This window comes from Cyrtonyx montezumae, unplaced genomic scaffold, assembly GCF_038088225.1.
Source record: "Cyrtonyx montezumae isolate F1298 unplaced genomic scaffold, pur_monq_1.0 scaffold_26, whole genome shotgun sequence".
Classification (NCBI taxonomy): Eukaryota; Metazoa; Chordata; class Aves; order Galliformes; family Odontophoridae; genus Cyrtonyx; species Cyrtonyx montezumae.
This window is the reverse complement of record NW_027072003.1, coordinates 2,953,816-2,970,936: the sequence shown is the minus strand read 5'-3', so window position 1 is coordinate 2,970,936 and position 17,121 is coordinate 2,953,816. Positions and strand designations below refer to the sequence as shown.

Here is a 17,121-nt window from a genome sequence, read left to right as displayed (position 1 = left end):
AGCTCCCTGTGCTGATGCAAAGGCAGGTTGTTTTGGGGTGCTCACCTGTGCTGGGATCAAAGCGAGCAGGGCTACCTCTGTGCCACAGAGTCAGCTGGCATTCCTCCCTGCCAAGCACCCAGCCCCCGTGCCCCACAAACTGGGGGCCTTGAAATACAGTTGTCACCAAGTGGGGCATCTTCTCTACATCTTCTGAGTGTGCTCTGTGCAGGAGCCTGCATCACACCTAGTGTGCTTTTCTTTTGCTCTTCCCATCGAGGTTTTTCTTGTGACCCCCATCTGTAGGGCACAGGAACGCCCGGTGATGGTGGAAGGGGTGGAGTCATCCCCTCGCTCTGCCACTGCATAGCACACATCCCCCCCCGCATCACTGCACAACACCACCGCAGCAGAATACATCTGCTCCATCTGGCAGCATGTGGCTCCTTCCTTCCTCTCGTTTGATTTCTCCTCCCTGGGTCCCGGCTATCACACGGCTGCAGCCCCCAGGCACACCCGGGGCGTGCAGGAGATGCACTCAGATGTTTGCAGGATCGCTTCCGTTCCACCTCCCCATAAGCAGCAGTTAAGGTAACAGTCCCGAGGGCCGAGCCACGCTAATTACAGAGCTCATTAGGCCCGGAGCCGCCCCGGCAGCATCAGCCTGCAGGACGGGTGTGGGGTGCGGTGCTTCCACTGCATCCTGGAAAGGCTCTGAAATATTACAGCCTGGATCAGCCCCAGCATCCGCACGTCCGACCTCTCAGCTCCCATCCTCTTTCCCATTTGTTGGCTCTCTTCATCTCAGTCCTCCCTGGTTTTTCTCGACGCGGTTGGATTTCCCCTTTTGCCGTATCACTGTTCCCACACACTTTGTGTGTGAAGGAAAAGCTGTGGAGAGCATGATTTCAGAAAGTGATTCCATAGGTGATAGCTGTCACCTGGAAAGAAATCGATATCGTTTTGGCTGCCAGAAAAGAAAGCAGGAATAAGTGCTCAGGAGGACCTTACTCTGTGGCTGTGCCTCAGAGTTAATGTTCCGACGATTATTTGGGGTTTAAAGTTCTCCAGAAAGCCCCATCATTTATTAATAACCGAGGTTACTCATTAACCCTCAGCTCTTATTTGCGTGTCAGGAAATTGATGGCAGCGTGAGACGCTTCTGTGCTTGAAACAGAAGAACGATCTGGGGTCAAATTGTGCTGTCTTTAAGCTTCTGTGTCTGAAATAGCCCAGCTATTTCCATGCTCGTACGAACCACCTACCTGTGCACCCTGAGCTGGGAGCCGCTTTGGCAGGGGGTTGGACTCAGTGATCTCTGGAGGTCCCTTCCAACCCCTACAGTTCTGTGATTCTGTGAATAGGGCTTTTTTTCATGGTGGTGGCCAACCGGCTCGGGAAGCCCCATCCCTGCAGACACCCAAGGGCACGGGATGGGGCTCTGAGCACCGACAGAGCCCTGTGCACTGCAGGGCAGTGGGACCGGACGTCCTTTACAGGTCCCCTCCAACTCAAGCCGTTCCATGACCCTACAGCCGCGGGATAGACGGACAACCGTCGGGCAAAAGCTTCGCCACTCCGGGGACGAATCGGAAACGCCGCGGCTCCGCACCTGGGGCCGGGGGGGAGGCAGAGACCGGCGGGAGGAGCGGGGCGGGCACCTGGCGGGGGCGGGGCCAGGTGTTGCGGCCGCTCCGCTCTCTCCCTGCCCGCTGCCTCCCGCTCCCAGCGGCCCGGTGCCGCCGGAGGTTCGGTGCCGGGAGCGGAGCGGCCGAAGCTCGACCATGAAGAAGCATCACTCCGTGCAGGGCACTTTCAGCCGCCTCTTCGGCAAGAAGCACGGCACCGCCGCCGCAGCTTCGCTTTTCGCGACCAACCCGCCCTGGATCTTCAGCCAGGAGGTGACCTCCGACAGCGCGGGCGGCACCGGTCAGTGCTCCCGTTCCTCCGCGCCGCCGCGGGGGGAGAACGCGGGGAGGGGGCGGCCCGGAGCGCTGCGGGGCGGGGGAGGGCCGCCCCGGGCTGCCCCGTTCCCAGCTCGTGTCCGCTGCCCGCCTCTCAGCCCTGAACCCGTTTCTCGAAGCGTCGTGAACGAGGGGATGGGGTGGGGGTGCTGGTATTACAGCCGAGGTTGGGGGAACCTCCTCCTTCCCAGCGCGCTCCCGCGGCTGCGGGGCGGCACAGAGGCGCTCCTTGCAGGTGTAGGAGCTGCCGTGCAGAGCGGCTTGCAAAGCCAAAGCCAGAGGTCCCGGAGCTGGCACATCACCGAAAGCGGTTGAATCGCTGCCTGCCGTCCTCGGGGTGTTTGTGCCGTCTGTTCATTTAAATGGTCGTGGTGTGAGCACGCAGCGTGAGCTCGGTGCGAGGAGTGGGGCGATGCTCCCGGGCCCCACTGGGTCCCGGATGGTTTCATCTCACCCAGTGAAGCCTCGTGCACTCATTGCCTCTCCAAGCTTTGCGTGGCTGCCAAAGAAGAGTCCCTTGCCTGTGTGAATCCCTACCTTGGGTTTTTTTGTTGTTTTTTTTTTGGTACAAAGTAAACAGAGTTAAGCAACGTGGGAAGGGAGTAGGTCTGCCTGTCACTGACTCAGAGATTCCTGAACGTAGTGAGTGCTGCCGCCCCCTCGCTGCACATCCCAGCTGTGCTGTGCCTGCTCCAGGTGATGCAACCAACCCTGGAGTAGGAAGAAGCTCCATTGCATGTGTTGCAAAGCGTTGGTTTCCCACGTCTGAGGGGACACGAATGACTTCAGAACAGACTGAGTGCCACGGAGGGGCTGGCAGCTCCACAGCTTTCCCAGCTCTCCTTCCAGGAAACAGTGCAGTCCTGCTGGTGACAGGCCTGCAGCAGGCAGGTCCTGTTTATCTAGCAAAGAAAGCACAACTACAAGCACTTCATTTTACTTTAATTAAATGCATTCAGGCTAGAGATGCTTAGTAATCTAGGATCAAAGACCTTGTGATCTTTAATACGTTTTCTCACTGAGTTTACTTGCTCAGTGTCTTAATAGGAAATACTCATTATTTTGAGTCCCTGAACTGCTCTATCTCTGCTCCACAAAGCTGTCTGAATCAACATTCCCATGATGCGTTGGCCTTGGCTCTGGCTGTTTGCTTGCTGGCTGAATGTGGGGTCACCCGAGGGGTTATGCTAAATTAACAGTAACAATAATTACTTCCTGGCATCTCAGGGAAGTCCATAAGGATGATGGATACTCCTGGCTGTATGTTAGGGCAACCAGTGATGGGGGGAAGGAGAAGCTTGCGTGCCTGGCTGGACCTGGTGCCACAGCTCATGGTTGAATTCTGAATTCATGCTGAGTTCTTTCACCCCTTCAGAGTCATGTCCAGCCCCCACCGTGGCCAATTCCTTCACTCCAGGTGGAGAAAGTGCTTTTTGTTCTGCAAGGATGCAGCTAAGCACTTGCCATCCCCTTATCCCACTGAGCTCAGTTTGAAGCTGTTTCTCTGCTGGTCCCTGGAGAGCAGAGCTTTTTGCAGCCGATGAGAGCAAGGCCCACAGGCTCTCTGGAGTCCCTTTGAGGTGTTTGAGTTTGCTCAGCAGGAGAGGTTCCTGTTTAATGATTTCTGCTTGGCACTGTTAGACTGCATTCCATCCATCCAAGCCCCAGTTGGACCTGCTCTGATTCATTGACTATTTTAGAGAAATGCTGCCCTGCCTCCTGGTCTCGTCCATATGCATGCAGTGCCTGGTGTCTCCTTCCCACTCTAAGTTTGTCAGGCCTCAGCAGGCACGGCTGTGTGCCATGGCAGCCCAGGATTGCCCACAGACCCCACCAGGGGCTCCACGTGCACGAGGAGGGGGTGGCAGCGAGGGGACACAAGCTGTGCCAGGTGCCTTGCCTGGGGGTGGTGGAGATACGGAACCACAGCCCTCTGCTCCCACTGAGCTTGTGCAACTTCTGCTCCTCAGCCTTTAACTGCTGTACAGGACTTGACAGAAACTATTTCTGCACCTCACGCTTTAGCATGGGAGCTTGGGCACTGTGCTTCCAAACTTCTCAAGGAGAAAATCAATCTGTTCACTTCTGAGCATCAGTGGAGCAGAAGGACTGGTTTCTGCTGTATCCTCCTGCAATCTAAATCTGTTGGGTGGGAGCGTTCCTGCTGACCTTCCTCTGGTCACAGACACTTAGCACACTTCCCCCCATCCTTTCTCAGCCCCCTGTACTCAGTGGTGGTCTCCTTGGCTGGGAGTTATTGGTGCATCTCCTTCCAGCCAAGGTGGGGTTCACATGCTTTGGTGCTTCTGCTTGTAAGTTCACGCTGTTAATCAGACACAAAAAATGCAATTAAAGTAATTTTATGAGCTTTATTCACCATCAGAAATAAACCGGCCTGAGAGGTGTGGCTGAAGGTAGAAACTGGGAACCAGCAGGGCCTGAGAGCTTCTGCTCACAGTGCCAGGGCTCTGTGCTCATCGTGGCATTTCATGGACAGCACAGAGCTGGCTGGAGGCTCAGTGTTGTGGCGAGCAGGTTGTCCTCCATTGCCAATTGTGGGAGAGAAACGTCCGGTGACGTGCAGAGGGATGCTCATGGATGCTCAGGGGATGCCCATCTGGATGAGTGGCCCCAGCACATGTCCTGCTGGCAGTACACAGGGAGGGGACAGAAAGCACCTCCTGGGGAAGTACTGTGTCCATCGATGTGCTGTCCCAGAGCGGCATATTTCTTCTCCAGATCCAGTCTGGGGGGGGAGTGAATTGGATGCTTGTAGTGACTTTTGGTCCTCCGAGGTTAATTATGATGAGTTGCTGTTAGAAATGAGCCTGGCAGAGAGACCTGATGCCTGTGCTCTCCCACCTCTAGCACCTGGAGCCCGGGCCTGCCTCCCATCCCCTCAGCTCAGATACCCCATACAACACAATGCTCCTTGCCCCTTCCTGGGAGCTGATATAGCGTTCAGTGCTTTCTGAAGCGAGGTGCTGCCCAGCGCTATTTTCCTGATGCAGTGCTGCTGCTAACAGTCCTCTCTTCCTCTCAGGGGATGTGATTGAAGTGTATTATGGTGACAATCGCTTTGGGACAATGACCGACTCCGGAACTGCAACGCTGAAGCCTCGTCCCAGGGTCCGGCCCCTGCTGACGTTCCTGCCCCTGGTGAGTGTCAGCTGGCAGCTCTGGGGGCTGGCACCCAGAACCAGCCGTGCTGGTTGCTTCCCTCACCCTCCTCCCCAGGGGAGAGAGAAGAAATGAAAAGCCAAACTGCTCTGTAATGATGATAGATGCAGGGGATTAGGAGGTGATTTGAGTTCAAGGCTCGTGTTGGGCACTGGTGAGATGCTCGGGTGAGAGGTGTGAGCATTATCTGCCTTGTACTTCCATTCCTTTTTACAAAATCGCTGTGTGTAGATGAACAGATCTGGCTGGCAGTGCTCTTTATGTAACCACCGCTGGCAATGTCTGATCCGGTGTCTGGATAGAGCAGGAGGAAAGCTCCTGTTTCTGGCACGGGAGTGAGGAGGCGATGCAGCAGGTGTCTGCAGAGCTGCACCAACTCCAAATCTCTCTGTTTTGGTGTGAGACAAAGGAGTAGTACCTCCCGTGTCCCAAACACCAGATGTGAATGTCAGATGTCACAAGCTGACCCTGAAGGTGACATCTTTGTGTTGCTAGATGGGTTTGTGGTGGTTGAAGTCATGCCCCTGGTCAGAGCTCCTCCACCCAGTGAGGCCGGGGATGGGATGGGACAGTGGGTTTTGTGGGCAGTTGTCACACCTGCATTGTCAGGACACTATCACACATCCTTGTGGCTGCTGCACAGTTATTTTCCCCAATCTCTGCATGTGGGATACAGCTCTGTGCAGAGCTACCAGTGCCCGAAGCAAGGAGTGCCAGCACACATGGACCCGCAGCTGGGACGCTGCTGCCTCCAAAAGCCACAGTTGCTCAGTGCTGGCTCTGATGCTGCACTGCCACCTGTGCTGAGCAAGCTGTCCTCGTGTGTAATGCACCTTTCCAGTGGCCTTACCTCAAGTAGATGCAGGGAAGCGTGTGGTTGCTCAGAGGTAGTTTGGAGATGGTGACAGCTAAATCCAAAGTGAAAGACACGGGTCACTGAACGCACTTAGAAGCTCTTGGTCTTGACGAGCACATCCTGTCTGAGCAAGGGATGTTTTCCTTGTACATCCTCATCCTTCAGAGCAGTCATCACCTGCAGCAGAAGGGCTGGTCTGCTGTCACCTGGGTTCATGGGTTGCATGGGTGTCATTAGGAGGACAACTAGGGGGGAGGCCATAGAGCAGCTGGAGAGCATAATTAGCAAGTTACAAAGGGACTGTACCCTCCCCAGTGCCTTCCAAAAGACCACAGTGGGTGAAAGAAATCATGTGAGCTGAGTCAATTAGGAGCAGTGCACAAAAATCTCCTCTAGTATCACAGAGCTCAGTGCATGACTGCAGCTGGCACCCCATAGCACTCACTGGGTTTTTGAATCTGCTCATCTTTTAGTGGAAGTGAAGGTGGTACTGAAGTAAACAGCACAGATGGAATTAATACTTGGGGCTATCACTCTGGCAGTGTTGTTTTCCTGCTGTCTTCGGGTCATATCTGGTCTGGGGGGGATTCCTCCAGAGTGAGGGTCCCTCTTGCTGTGCTCCTCTTCCAAGAGCAGTGTGTTTAAGTGAAGAAGTTGGTGGTAGCTGTTAGTTATGTTTTTCTAAGGACCAGTCTGGGTTGGATATTTGCATTATTTTGATCAGGCTTGATGATGATTTGTCTTGGCACAGATGCTTCTGCTGCCACACACATATTTGTGCTGGGCAGTCCTGCAGCCTTAACCCTTCCTTCCCACCCAACCCCTGCCATTCCCCAGCCAGCAGCGTGCTGGGGAGCAGCTCCTGGGTGGCTGAGTCAGGCCATGTGCACACCCTGCCCTGCAGTGCCCCCTCCCAGCACACCGGTGGGCACCAGCAGTCCTCGGAGGAGCAGGCAGGGCACTCTCTGTGCAATGTCCCCTTCTGCTGCAGGTGAAGGCAAAGCTTTTGCACATAGGGGGTGAAATTCCTTTGGTTTGCCACCAAGTTTCCCAGGCTCTGCTTCAGAATGGGGTTTGGAGGCAGCTGTCTGTGTCTGGGGAAGTAGTTGGCTTCTTCAAGACCTCCAATATGCAAGGTAGTTATTTGGGTGCTCTTTTTTTTTTTAAGGAGTGACCTTAAACTGAGCTCACGTAATGGGTGTGAAGCATGGGCTTCCATGGGAAATGCCCAGAGAGGTGGTGCCCCATCCACACAGACGCCCAAGGTATGGGGACAGGGCTCTGAGCACCCGATGGATGTCCCTGCTCAGCACAGGGCAGTGGGACCAGATGGCCTTGGGGGTTCCTTCCAACTCAGTTCATGGGAAAGACTGGGGGAACTGGGGGCCACAAGCACAGGCAAGCTCTCCTGCTGGAGACAGGGGATATTTGAGTTCGTCCCAGTGCTGGAAAGGGATTCCTGGTTGTTACAGTGAAAGCTCACCCTAATAGGCTCCTCAGCACACAAATCTGATTTCGAGCACCACAAACTGGAATTGCAGGTTCCTGGTGCACCACCCACGAGCGCGGCAGCCCGCTGTGAATCAGCGGGAGCTTTGGGCTGGTCACACCCCTGGCAAACACAGAAGAAGGAAATAATCTTTCTGGTCATCTCTCAAGGCTGGCAGCGTGTTGGAAATGCTTTCCATTTTAGAAGCCAGGTTGTGATGTGAAGGTGGGTGGGTTTTCAGATGCTGAGCATTAGCGACAGCTACAGAAATCTGTGGTGTGGAACAGGCCTGCCCAGTTTTTAGGACCTGTTGAAGTAACATGTCCAAAATTTCTCATTTATGATGTGTGGACTTTGTTTCCTCCAGTTTTGCATAGAACTCTTCTGTCTGCTGTTCCCTTTCTACTTACTGCTTTCCAAATGTCTGATGCACACTTTGCTTTTAATTCAGGTCAAGTGAGTGCTCGGACGTTTTTGTTCTCCTGTAAATGAGCAGGAACCCTCAGTGTGTTCTGGGGTCTGGCAGCAATGGATTTCTGTGGGAAATAGGTACCACTGTGTCCTTCCTTTCGGCCTTTGGAATTAGGTTGCATCAGACAATTTTGTTCTCTGACCTTGAAGTGACTCTGTTACCCCCCACCTCCCTTCTGGCTTTCCGCTGGAGCTGAGGATCCTTCCTCTGTGTTGTACCTTTAGGAAAGGTACGGAGCTCTTAGCTGAGGTTGTAAAGCTCACCTGGTGCACCCTGCCACTAACAGGGTTCTGTCCCAGTGCCTCAGCAGACCTTGGCTTCCCATCAGCATGAGATTCCCTCATCAGTTGTGCAATTCCATGAGCTCTGTATTCCCATTTAACTCTCTCTGGGCTTGCCTTCACCTGGCTCACTTATTGTTATAGAGGGGTTTTGATCACAGGATCAATATAGGACAATAGAATTTGCAAGGGCAGTAGCCTTAGTGCATAGGGATGGGAAGGTTGCAGAGCCCTTCTGAAGGAGCTCAGGCTGCTGCTGAAATCAGCTCTGCCCCAGCAGCTCGTGTTCCTGATCTCCTTATACTTGGTGTGTAATGCTCGTGTGCTGCCTGTGCCTTGCACGGGGCTGGCTGTAGGCACTGAGCTTAACCTTTGAGCAGGCAGACTTTGGAGTACTATAGCAATCTCCTATGAAAACAGTGCTGGTAGCAGTGCAAGGCAAAGGGCACTGGCTCAATCATTGTCTAGGTACTGTGTGCAGTGGAGGCTGACAGATGTCCCCTTTGCACATGGGGCTCCAAACAGCTGTGAGGGCTGGCCTGGGAGGGCAGAGCCCATGCAGTGGTGTGTCCAGGGCTCCTGCTATGTCCTCACTGTGGTTTTCCTCAGCACTGGTATCTGAAAGCCCAGTGCACTGCGTCAGTCTCTTACGTCTGCGTGGCAGCCTGATTCAGCATCAGGTTGTGTTTCAGCCATGGGTGCGTTACTGTACATCTCATGAGCAACCCCAACCTTACAGTGAGTCACTGCAGGAAGGAGGAGAGCCTTTCTGCTTTTGGCAGGTGTGTGGCAGGAGCCCTGGTCAGCACTGCAGGTGAGTCACCATGCTGTGAATATCTCCCAGTGGGCGGCTGTAACTATCCCAGCTGCCCTGGCTGTGGGCATCCTCACAGATGTGTAGGCTGCTGAATGGCACGGTCCTGCAGCAGCTAAATGTGCTGCTGAATTCGCAGCATGAGTGCTAAGGGAGTGATCGAGAGTGAGACAAACCACGCAGGCAGCAGTTTTCCCTGTCCTGTTCAGATATGCTGGTGCCAGAGTTTCTCAAAACCCTGGAAGCCTTTCTGCAGCTTCAGTGGCTGAGGAAGAGGCTGTCAGGGCTTGCTGCAGAGCCATGACCGCAAAACCAGAGAGAGTGATTAAACTGACTTGATAGGTGAATGGTGAGAAACTAATGCTGCTGATGTCAGGTTGCGGAGCCCTAAGCTTGGGTGTGAAACAACCACGCTCCTTTCAGCCTGTCTGCACCTGACTAGCAAGGAGAGTTTTGTCCTGTGGCTTGTGCAACCTCAGCTGCTTCCCATGTCCACTTGAACAGCATCAACAGCAGCTGCTACAGTACCTCTATGGCTAGGAAGTGGCACTGGATCTCATCAGGTTTCTGTTTGCTTGGATTACCAGCTGTGCAGACCACTGTCTGCTTGTCAGCCCTTTGTTCTAATATCCCAGGCATAAAACAGCTCTGTTTTCTCAACAGAACGCCCAGGAATCCCATGGGGTGGCTGTGCCAACACCGTCGGTGCCCGAAGACTTTGAGGAAAAGGCAGCTCCTGGTAAGGGATCTTTCTGATGTCCTTCAGTGCAATGCATTCAGTGATTCCCTGGGTTTGGGGGATCTGTGAAGGAAGCGTGCACGTGCCATGCTCTGGAGCAGGCGGTCTGATCCTGAGATTCTTATGCTACAATCAAGCCTGCTATCAATGTCTTTTTGAGGTCGTTGCCAACGAATCCATTTCTAAAAGTTGAGATGTAGGGGTTGTTAGAGATCGCAGAATTGTGGAGGTTGGAAGGGACCTCGAGAGATCATCCAACCCCCCTGCCAAAGCAGGTATCCCACAGTGAGTTGCACGGGTTGGTGTCTAGACCGATGATGAGCAAGCTTTAGACAGCTGCTGAGCAAAATAAACCAGCTTCCTAGGAAGGCAGATGGCCAGAGGCAGTTGTGGTCTTTGCAGTGCTGGTGGAGGTGCTCGTGTCACCCTGCTCTTACTCTTCCATGCAGGCCCTGGCTCCCAGATGAACGGGAACTACCGAATGTACAGCTCGGTGGGGGACCTGCGCCCACAGGCTCTCAAAGGGGAAGATGAGGATGAGGACATCCCTCCGCCACCATCAGTGCCCCCCCCACCCCCTCCAACAGCGCGGGCGCTCACACCACCACCTCCAGCCCCCCCAGCCCCTCCACCACCCCAAGCACTGCCACTGCCACCACCTGAGGCAGTGCCACCACCCCCTGCCGTGGCACCTCCACCACCCCCAGGCTCCGCTCTGCCCTCCCCCACCACTCCAGCACCTCCGGACTTCATCCCGCCAGCCCCACCGCTCTGCAAGGCCCCTGCACCCTTCAGCAATGGCATCTCCAAGTGGAAGTCTGAGACAGTGCTGAACACCAGGCAGGTGGATGATGAGGGGCCACTCTGTCCTGCTGAGACCAAGGTGCTGCCTGCCCCCAGCGCAGAGGAGAACCCACAGCCACCCAAGCAGTGCCCCGAGCCTCACCTCACCTTCCCCAGATCCTTCAAGGTGCCCCCGCCGGCCCCAGCCCGGTCCTCCTCCATCCCCATGCAGGAGAGCCAGCCCTCTCGCCCTGAGCCCTTTGCCCGGCAGCCCCACGCACGACCTCCCCTCCCACCCTGCTTCACCATCAGACCTGCTGCCAAAGCTCGTGCTGGAGAAGCCAAGGAAAGAAATCCACCGCTGAGACAGCCCATCACCAAGGCAGCCCCTCCACCGCTGAGCCCCAAGCCGGGTGCTGTGCTCAGCAGCCGGTCCTCACCGCTCAGCTCAGAGCCAAAGAACCTCCAGCCAAAAACAGACACCAAAGACTCTCCTCCAAAATCTGAAGTTCTCACTGCGAATGACCTGGAGCTGCCCCCTCCGGACTACCCGACCTGTGAGGATGGTTGGAAGGATCCCAGCAGCCTGAGCCGGCTGCAGCATGAGCTGTCAGCCCTGCTGTGCTCCCCCAGGAGGGATGAGAGGCAGCTGGAGGGACCAGCAGCCCCCCAGCCCACAAATGGCAGCACCAACCATGCTGGTAGCCGTGGGCCTGATGGACCTGGGCTTGTTGGAAAAGCTTTGTCATCACCCACAGGAGAAGAGAGCGAGAAGATAGAGGGGCCCAGCAGCAGCCCCAGTATGATGGGGGTCCACCCCGGTGCAGCACAACCAGCTGTGGAGAGCAGCCCCACTGCGCAGCCCCACAGCGTGAAGAAGATCAGGAGTGAGCTGGAGGCCGTGTTCTCCCTGAAGAAGGAAAGGAAGCCAGCTGTGGGGCTCGGTGGTGAGAAGCAGGGCCCTGAGGATGGCAGCAGTGCCTCACGTTTGGGGTTGAGCCCCCCTGAGCCGGGTGACACCGTGCTACCAAAACCAGCCCTGAGCTCACTGCCAGCCCCAGCAGCTGCTGCGGTTGTGGAGAAGGCAACAGAGCAGGAGGAGCATCCTGCTCCTCCTGTTGTCCCTGCTGCAAACGAGGCCATGGAGAGCTCAACCCCTGCTCCCTGCTCCCCTGACAGTGCTGTGAGCTCCCCAGGCCCCCCTACGAAACCAGTGGAGGAGCCGCCTTCTCCTCCCATCTCATCACCCCCCATTTCCCCAACGCCTCAGCCCAATGCCACCATCTTCCAGTACAAAGTGCACCGGGCTGGGGCTGATGGAGCTGAACCTGCCAGCCCCCCGAGCTCGGCCAGAAGCCCCCCAGAAGTCCCAGGCACAGGGCAGGAGGAGGTGCTGATCCATCCGGTGACGGGAGAGCGGGTGGAGCGGGGCTCCCCCATGGCACTGCTGCTGGCAGCCCGGCAGCGTGCACAGCGGGGCCGGCTGGGCAGCGAGGCCGGGGGTCTGCCAAGGGCAAGGCCACACGCCAAATTTGGCAGCACCGCATCGGAAACCGCTTCCAGCACCAGCTTCTACCGCCACGAGTCCAAGCCATGCTCCTTCACCGTGGTGCCCCGGCCCTCAGCAGCTCAGAGCAAGCCACCATCCTTCTCCAGTTCCTCCGAGCAGGGCCGGGCGGTGGGCGAGGGGCAGCCCCCCAGGCAGCAGCGGGCTGCGACCTCCAGCCTGGTGCGGGGTCTGCTGGAGCTGGGGCAGCCGAAGCACCCCGACCCTCCCCACCATGCCAAGCCTGGAGAGGAGGAGGGGAACGGGGAGACAGCGCTGGACTACACCATCATCCCCCCGCCCCCTGAGTTCAGCAATGATGTGGAAGAGGTCGATGGGATCCCGCAGAGCCGCGAGGGGAACCACAAGTCCCCCAGCTTCCCTGAGTGCGGCTGGGGCCCCGACGCACCGCGGTACTTCAGGTGGCCTGGCTACGGCCGTGCCTATGGCTATGGGAGCAGCCAGGAGCCCTCGGAGCAGAGCAGGAGGAATGGCGACCTGGCACCGCCGTGCTCAGATTACAGCAGCTCTACCGGTTACCTCAGCCGAGGGCCGAGCAGTCGCCCACTGATCAAAAAGCGGCTCTACGTCTCCGAGCCTGAACACTCCTACCCCAGAGCAGCTGCCCGGGGCACGGTGCTCCCATCCTATGGCTCTGGGGCATACGGCTCCTCAGCTGGAGATGGGGCCCGTCGCCTCAGCTCTGCCCACTGGAATGGCCCCGGTAGTGCACAGGGCAGGCGTACCTCCATCGATACGGCTGGGAAAGCTGCGCCATACAGCGGGGCTGACGCCAAGTACAAGGGGCAGAATGGGGACTTCTTGGTAGCTGGCAGGTACGTGCCTCCCTGAACTGAGTCCTGGGCTGGGAAATTGGTGGGGAAGCAACACCTCGGGTCGTCTGCCACAAATGGCAGAGGGAAAGGCTTTGTAGTGGGTCTTGGTCCAGCAGCTCCGCGGTGGGGATGTAAGGGCAGCCCAGGGGTTGTACTGGTGACAAGCTGGGGGTTGGCACCCTGCTACCACGCTTACCCCTGCAACCGTGGGTGGGGAGGTTCTGGGTGGAGGGGATTCTGGCAGAGAGGAGAGGAAACCTTCTATTGAAACTATCTTGCTTCAGTAGAAAAGCGTGGTCATCTTGAATACAGATGGCTTCCTTGGCTTTTGGTGACCTTCCCCACTGTCTTCCTTCCAGGCCTGCCCACGGCAGCTCGCAGTATGGCGGACCCACCAACACCTTCACAGTCAGACCTGGGGCACGGCAGCCCATCTCCTACACCTACCAGAGTGGGCACCGATAGGCTTGTCCATACTGCTGCCCTGCTGCCTTCATCCTTCTGCTGGGGAGAGATAATGAGGTGTGTGGTGGGGGGGAAGTCTTCTCCACTTGGCCAGCAAACACTGCTGCGGATGAATGTGGAGAGCAAACCTGGGACTTGGACTCTTCAAAAAGACTGTCATGGAGCATAGTTACTACAGACCGGCTACTGTTATGTGAGCTAAGATGTTTTTCCTTCTGTTCTTCCCTCTCCCCCAGTATTATTTTCAAATTTGCAGCCTGGTAGGTCTTCTAAAATGTAAAAGACCCTTGGTTTAAAGATCATTGTCAGTGGAGAGATCAGGGGTTTTTTTGTTTGTTTAATTGTGCTTGGGAGTGGGAAGAAACCAAAGCTGGAGATGTGTGTAATGGAAGCAAGCCAGCATGCATCTGAATTTAGGGGAATTAAGAACATGAGGTCAGTTGGATAGAAATAGTTTAGGATGCCTGGATCACCGCCCCCTCAGCCTTGAGTGAACTCGTTACGCCGATGCCTTAAGCCAGCTCTCAGTGCCCATCCACAGGGCTGGGTGCAGCTGCTCTGTGAGCACAGCCCTTGCTTTCCCACTCCTTTCAGTGCCTGCGTGTTTGTGTTGCTGGTTCTTCGTCCTGGGAAGCTGTGAGGCCTGGCTGGGTGAGACGTTCAGCAGCTTTCCCTCTGCTGGAGCTGTGGACATCAGCGACTCACCAGAATGGTACTGATGGTGCCTTCCTCTTGGATTGTTTGTGCCACAGAAAGCCTGAAGCTGCTTGATCCTTATAAGCTGTTATTCTGAGGTGTGGCTTTAGTTTGATCTAGGGGAGGGATAGGCTAAGTTTTGGTGTAACTGTAAAGTTTTTTGACACGCCGGGGTGTGATGTACCTGAGGGGCCTGCCTCCAGCTGTTTCCATCAGCACGTCGTGGATGCTTTGGTGCAGATCTGCCCGAAGGAGCTGGTGCTGTGCGACGGGAGAGTGGTCTGAAAGAAGGTCCTTCACACTTTGGTCAGCTGTAGTGAGAGAGTATTACTCTGACGCTTTGAACAGTTAACTTCCTGAAATTAGAAACAAGTCTTCCCAAGTCAGCTCGCTGCAAATCACTGTAAGATAGGTGTAAAAACTTGTAGAGAGTATTTTCTAATCACTGACAAACTTAAAGCACTTTGAGACACGAGTCTACCTTCACTGAAAGCACTTTCTGTTCTCAATATCATACAGTATCGTTAGTTCCATTCAAGCTTATTCTGCTTTGTGTTGCAGGTAGATTTTGCTCTACAGTTTGACTCAAAACTCGGTGATAAGTTTTCCCCTCACACTGCAGATTTCAGAAGTTATCTTTATTAATGTCACGCTGTCGACGTTCTGTTTTACATTATTTCCAGCTCTACCTAATAATTTAACAGCTGCTTCCAGTGCTGCAGAGGCTTCAAAGTATTTTAAGCTTTGCTGTGAATAAAACGAGAATGCAAACACCATAATCAGCCTAATAGCTAATTCATAGGATGTTTTTATGCCAGTAACTCACAGTGACCTGGAACGCTTCCAGCCACGCTCAGTGTATTGAAGCAGCACATTTTAAATGTCTGGATGTTGGTTTATGGAGGAAAGTAACTATGGAGGAACTGGGCAGTAACTCCCTGCACTCATGAGCTGTGTGTAGAGCAACCATTTGCCAATCTCCTCCCCCCAGTGAGGACGTTCCCTGAGCGTCCTGAGAGCACTTATTTATCTCTGGGAGTGAAGCTGTGATCCTGTCTGTGTCGCCCCGGGGTTGAGTTTCACACGTTTGGGGTGGGATTTCACCACTTTCCCCTGAAAGAAAGGAGTTCAGCTGATAATACTGAGACCTGATCTTTTTGCTTCCTGATGGAGATTTTTGCGTGATGATTTAAGCTGCAAATGAATTCCTAAGATCAGCTGAACGACGTGCTGGGGGGCTTCAGACTCAGAGTGGAACTCTTTATGCATACACATGCAATTTCTGGATTGTCTTCCTCTCTTACGAGTTCTGCTCAATCTCAACAAATATCCCCAACAGAGGTTTTGTTGTTGTTCTTTTTTTAATTGTTGTTTTTTTTGTCAGAGCAAAATGTGAAAGTCCAACGCCGGCACTTGCTTTGAATTCTGTGTACTCTTTCACCCAGGCGTGCAGTTCACAGTTCGCTGTAACACGGAGCGTCTCGTTTCTAGCAGATCGACACTGCTTTAAATTAAATAGCAGAAGCATGAGAATGTAAGTCAGGTTTGTTTAACAGCCATTTATTTACTCAAAGAACGCCCATTCTGGGAATGCATATGGACTAAGCTGTAATGAAACCCGGTAGGACTTCCCAGTAAAACTGGTTAGCGTGAGTGTTTGAAGCATTGAAACGATTCTGTTCTTTAGACAGGGCGGGTTATCCCTGCTGCTTTAGGAAAATAGAATTTCAGTAAGACTAAACAGGCCAAGGCCACACGGAGCTGTTTGCATTCCAAGGAAATCGCTGTCAGAGCTGTTGGCGAGGCAGTTCAGTGCAATGAGCAGTGAGGACTCTTCTCAGCCGCTGGGAGCTCCCTCTTGGCTGGGTGATCTTGTCAGCACAGCACACACATCCACTCTACTCTCATTCCTGTTTCTCTTCCTTCTCCCCCAGCTGCTTTACTACATAAACTTAGTGATAGAGGAGAGAAACTGTGGGGCAGTGACAGAGCCAAGTGACTTTATAGTGCTGGAAGCAATCCTGAAAGCTGGCAGTGAGATTCTTAAGGCCTCGACCCTCTCTTTGCTGGTGTGGTCATTCAAGTCTTGATAGAAACTGAATGTGCCTCTGCAACCTCCTCTAAAGCATCTGCTAATGTAGTAGAACTGATAGCTCTACTTGTAAAGTGTTTGAACAAAGTCTCTTATTTATGAGTGCCACTGAACACCAACCTTTCTTGCATTAAATGTGTCTGGATGTATTGTTTTATGATGTGTGGTGTGACTTTTTAAATTATTATCTAGACTTACCTACTGAACTTCACCTTTCCTACGGGCTGGGCCAGCTTAGGGCTGCTGTGACAATGGCAGTGATAACAGAAGCACGAGCAGGCAGCTCTCCTTGCTTCTGCGCATTGCTGCAGAGCCACCCTGTGCCCTGCAGGTTAAGCAGCCTTGATGGAGCAGCTTTACAGTTCAGCCTGGCTTTCTATAAATAGCATTCTCTGTTTGGAGCTTTTCATTAGGAATGAAACTCGTGTAGTGATTTGCAAGTCCGAACTAGAATGTTGTGCTCAAAATTGAAAACGCAGGATGAGCAATGCACCAACATAAAAGGCAGCTTGTTTCCAGAGTGGCTTACTCTCTCCACTCCTCCAAATTATACTTATTTGCATTCTCATCTCTTTAATCCTGGCTACAAAACATAGGGCTTCATTAGGGAAGCGTGCAGCGTATCTCAAAGTGCTTTCTCTAGCCACAGTGTATTACAGCAGTGTCCCTGAGCAGTGTGTGAGGCAGCTTGGGCAGCACCAGCACACCACAAAACCCAGAGTCCCCAAGTTCCTTTGCAGATTGCTTGTAAGTCAGTGGGCATCGATGTGGTGCTGTCAGTGTTTCTGCAGTGCTGCCCACGCGCTGGTGTCACACTGCTTCTTATGGCCTTGCTGGCTCCCAGTGGTTGCAGCCTTGGCAAGCTAACACCCAAACAACTGCTGAGTAAACTGATGCTCTTCTGAGCTGCTTTCATGATGGTAGGGGAA

General features: G+C 54.2%; 1 protein-coding gene across 1 annotated transcript; it reads left to right on the top strand.

Moving 5' to 3' along the window:
• Positions 1-1,717: 1,717 nt before the first annotated feature.
• On the top strand, positions 1,718-14,052 carry CUNH6orf132 (chromosome unknown C6orf132 homolog). Its single transcript, XM_065740371.1, has 5 exons — positions 1,718-1,908; positions 4,987-5,102; positions 9,699-9,774; positions 10,224-12,939; positions 13,299-14,052. Exons 1-5 carry the CDS (start codon positions 1,764-1,766, stop codon positions 13,402-13,404), a joined length of 3,159 nt encoding a protein of 1,052 aa, XP_065596443.1. The 5' UTR covers positions 1,718-1,763; the 3' UTR covers positions 13,405-14,052.
• Positions 14,053-17,121: the final 3,069 nt, after the last annotated feature.

Excerpts from the sequence above, each read along its gene's own strand:
- CUNH6orf132 (XM_065740371.1), top strand. The coding sequence starts at position 1,764 with ATGAAGAAGCATCACTCCGTGCAGGGCACTTTCAGCCGCCTCTTCGGC. Across the intron at positions 5,103-9,698 it reads TGCTGACGTTCCTGCCCCTG|AACGCCCAGGAATCCCATGG; the intron begins GTGAGTGTCAGC and ends TTTTCTCAACAG. Across the intron at positions 9,775-10,223 it reads TGAGGAAAAGGCAGCTCCTG|GCCCTGGCTCCCAGATGAAC; the intron begins GTAAGGGATCTT and ends TCTTCCATGCAG.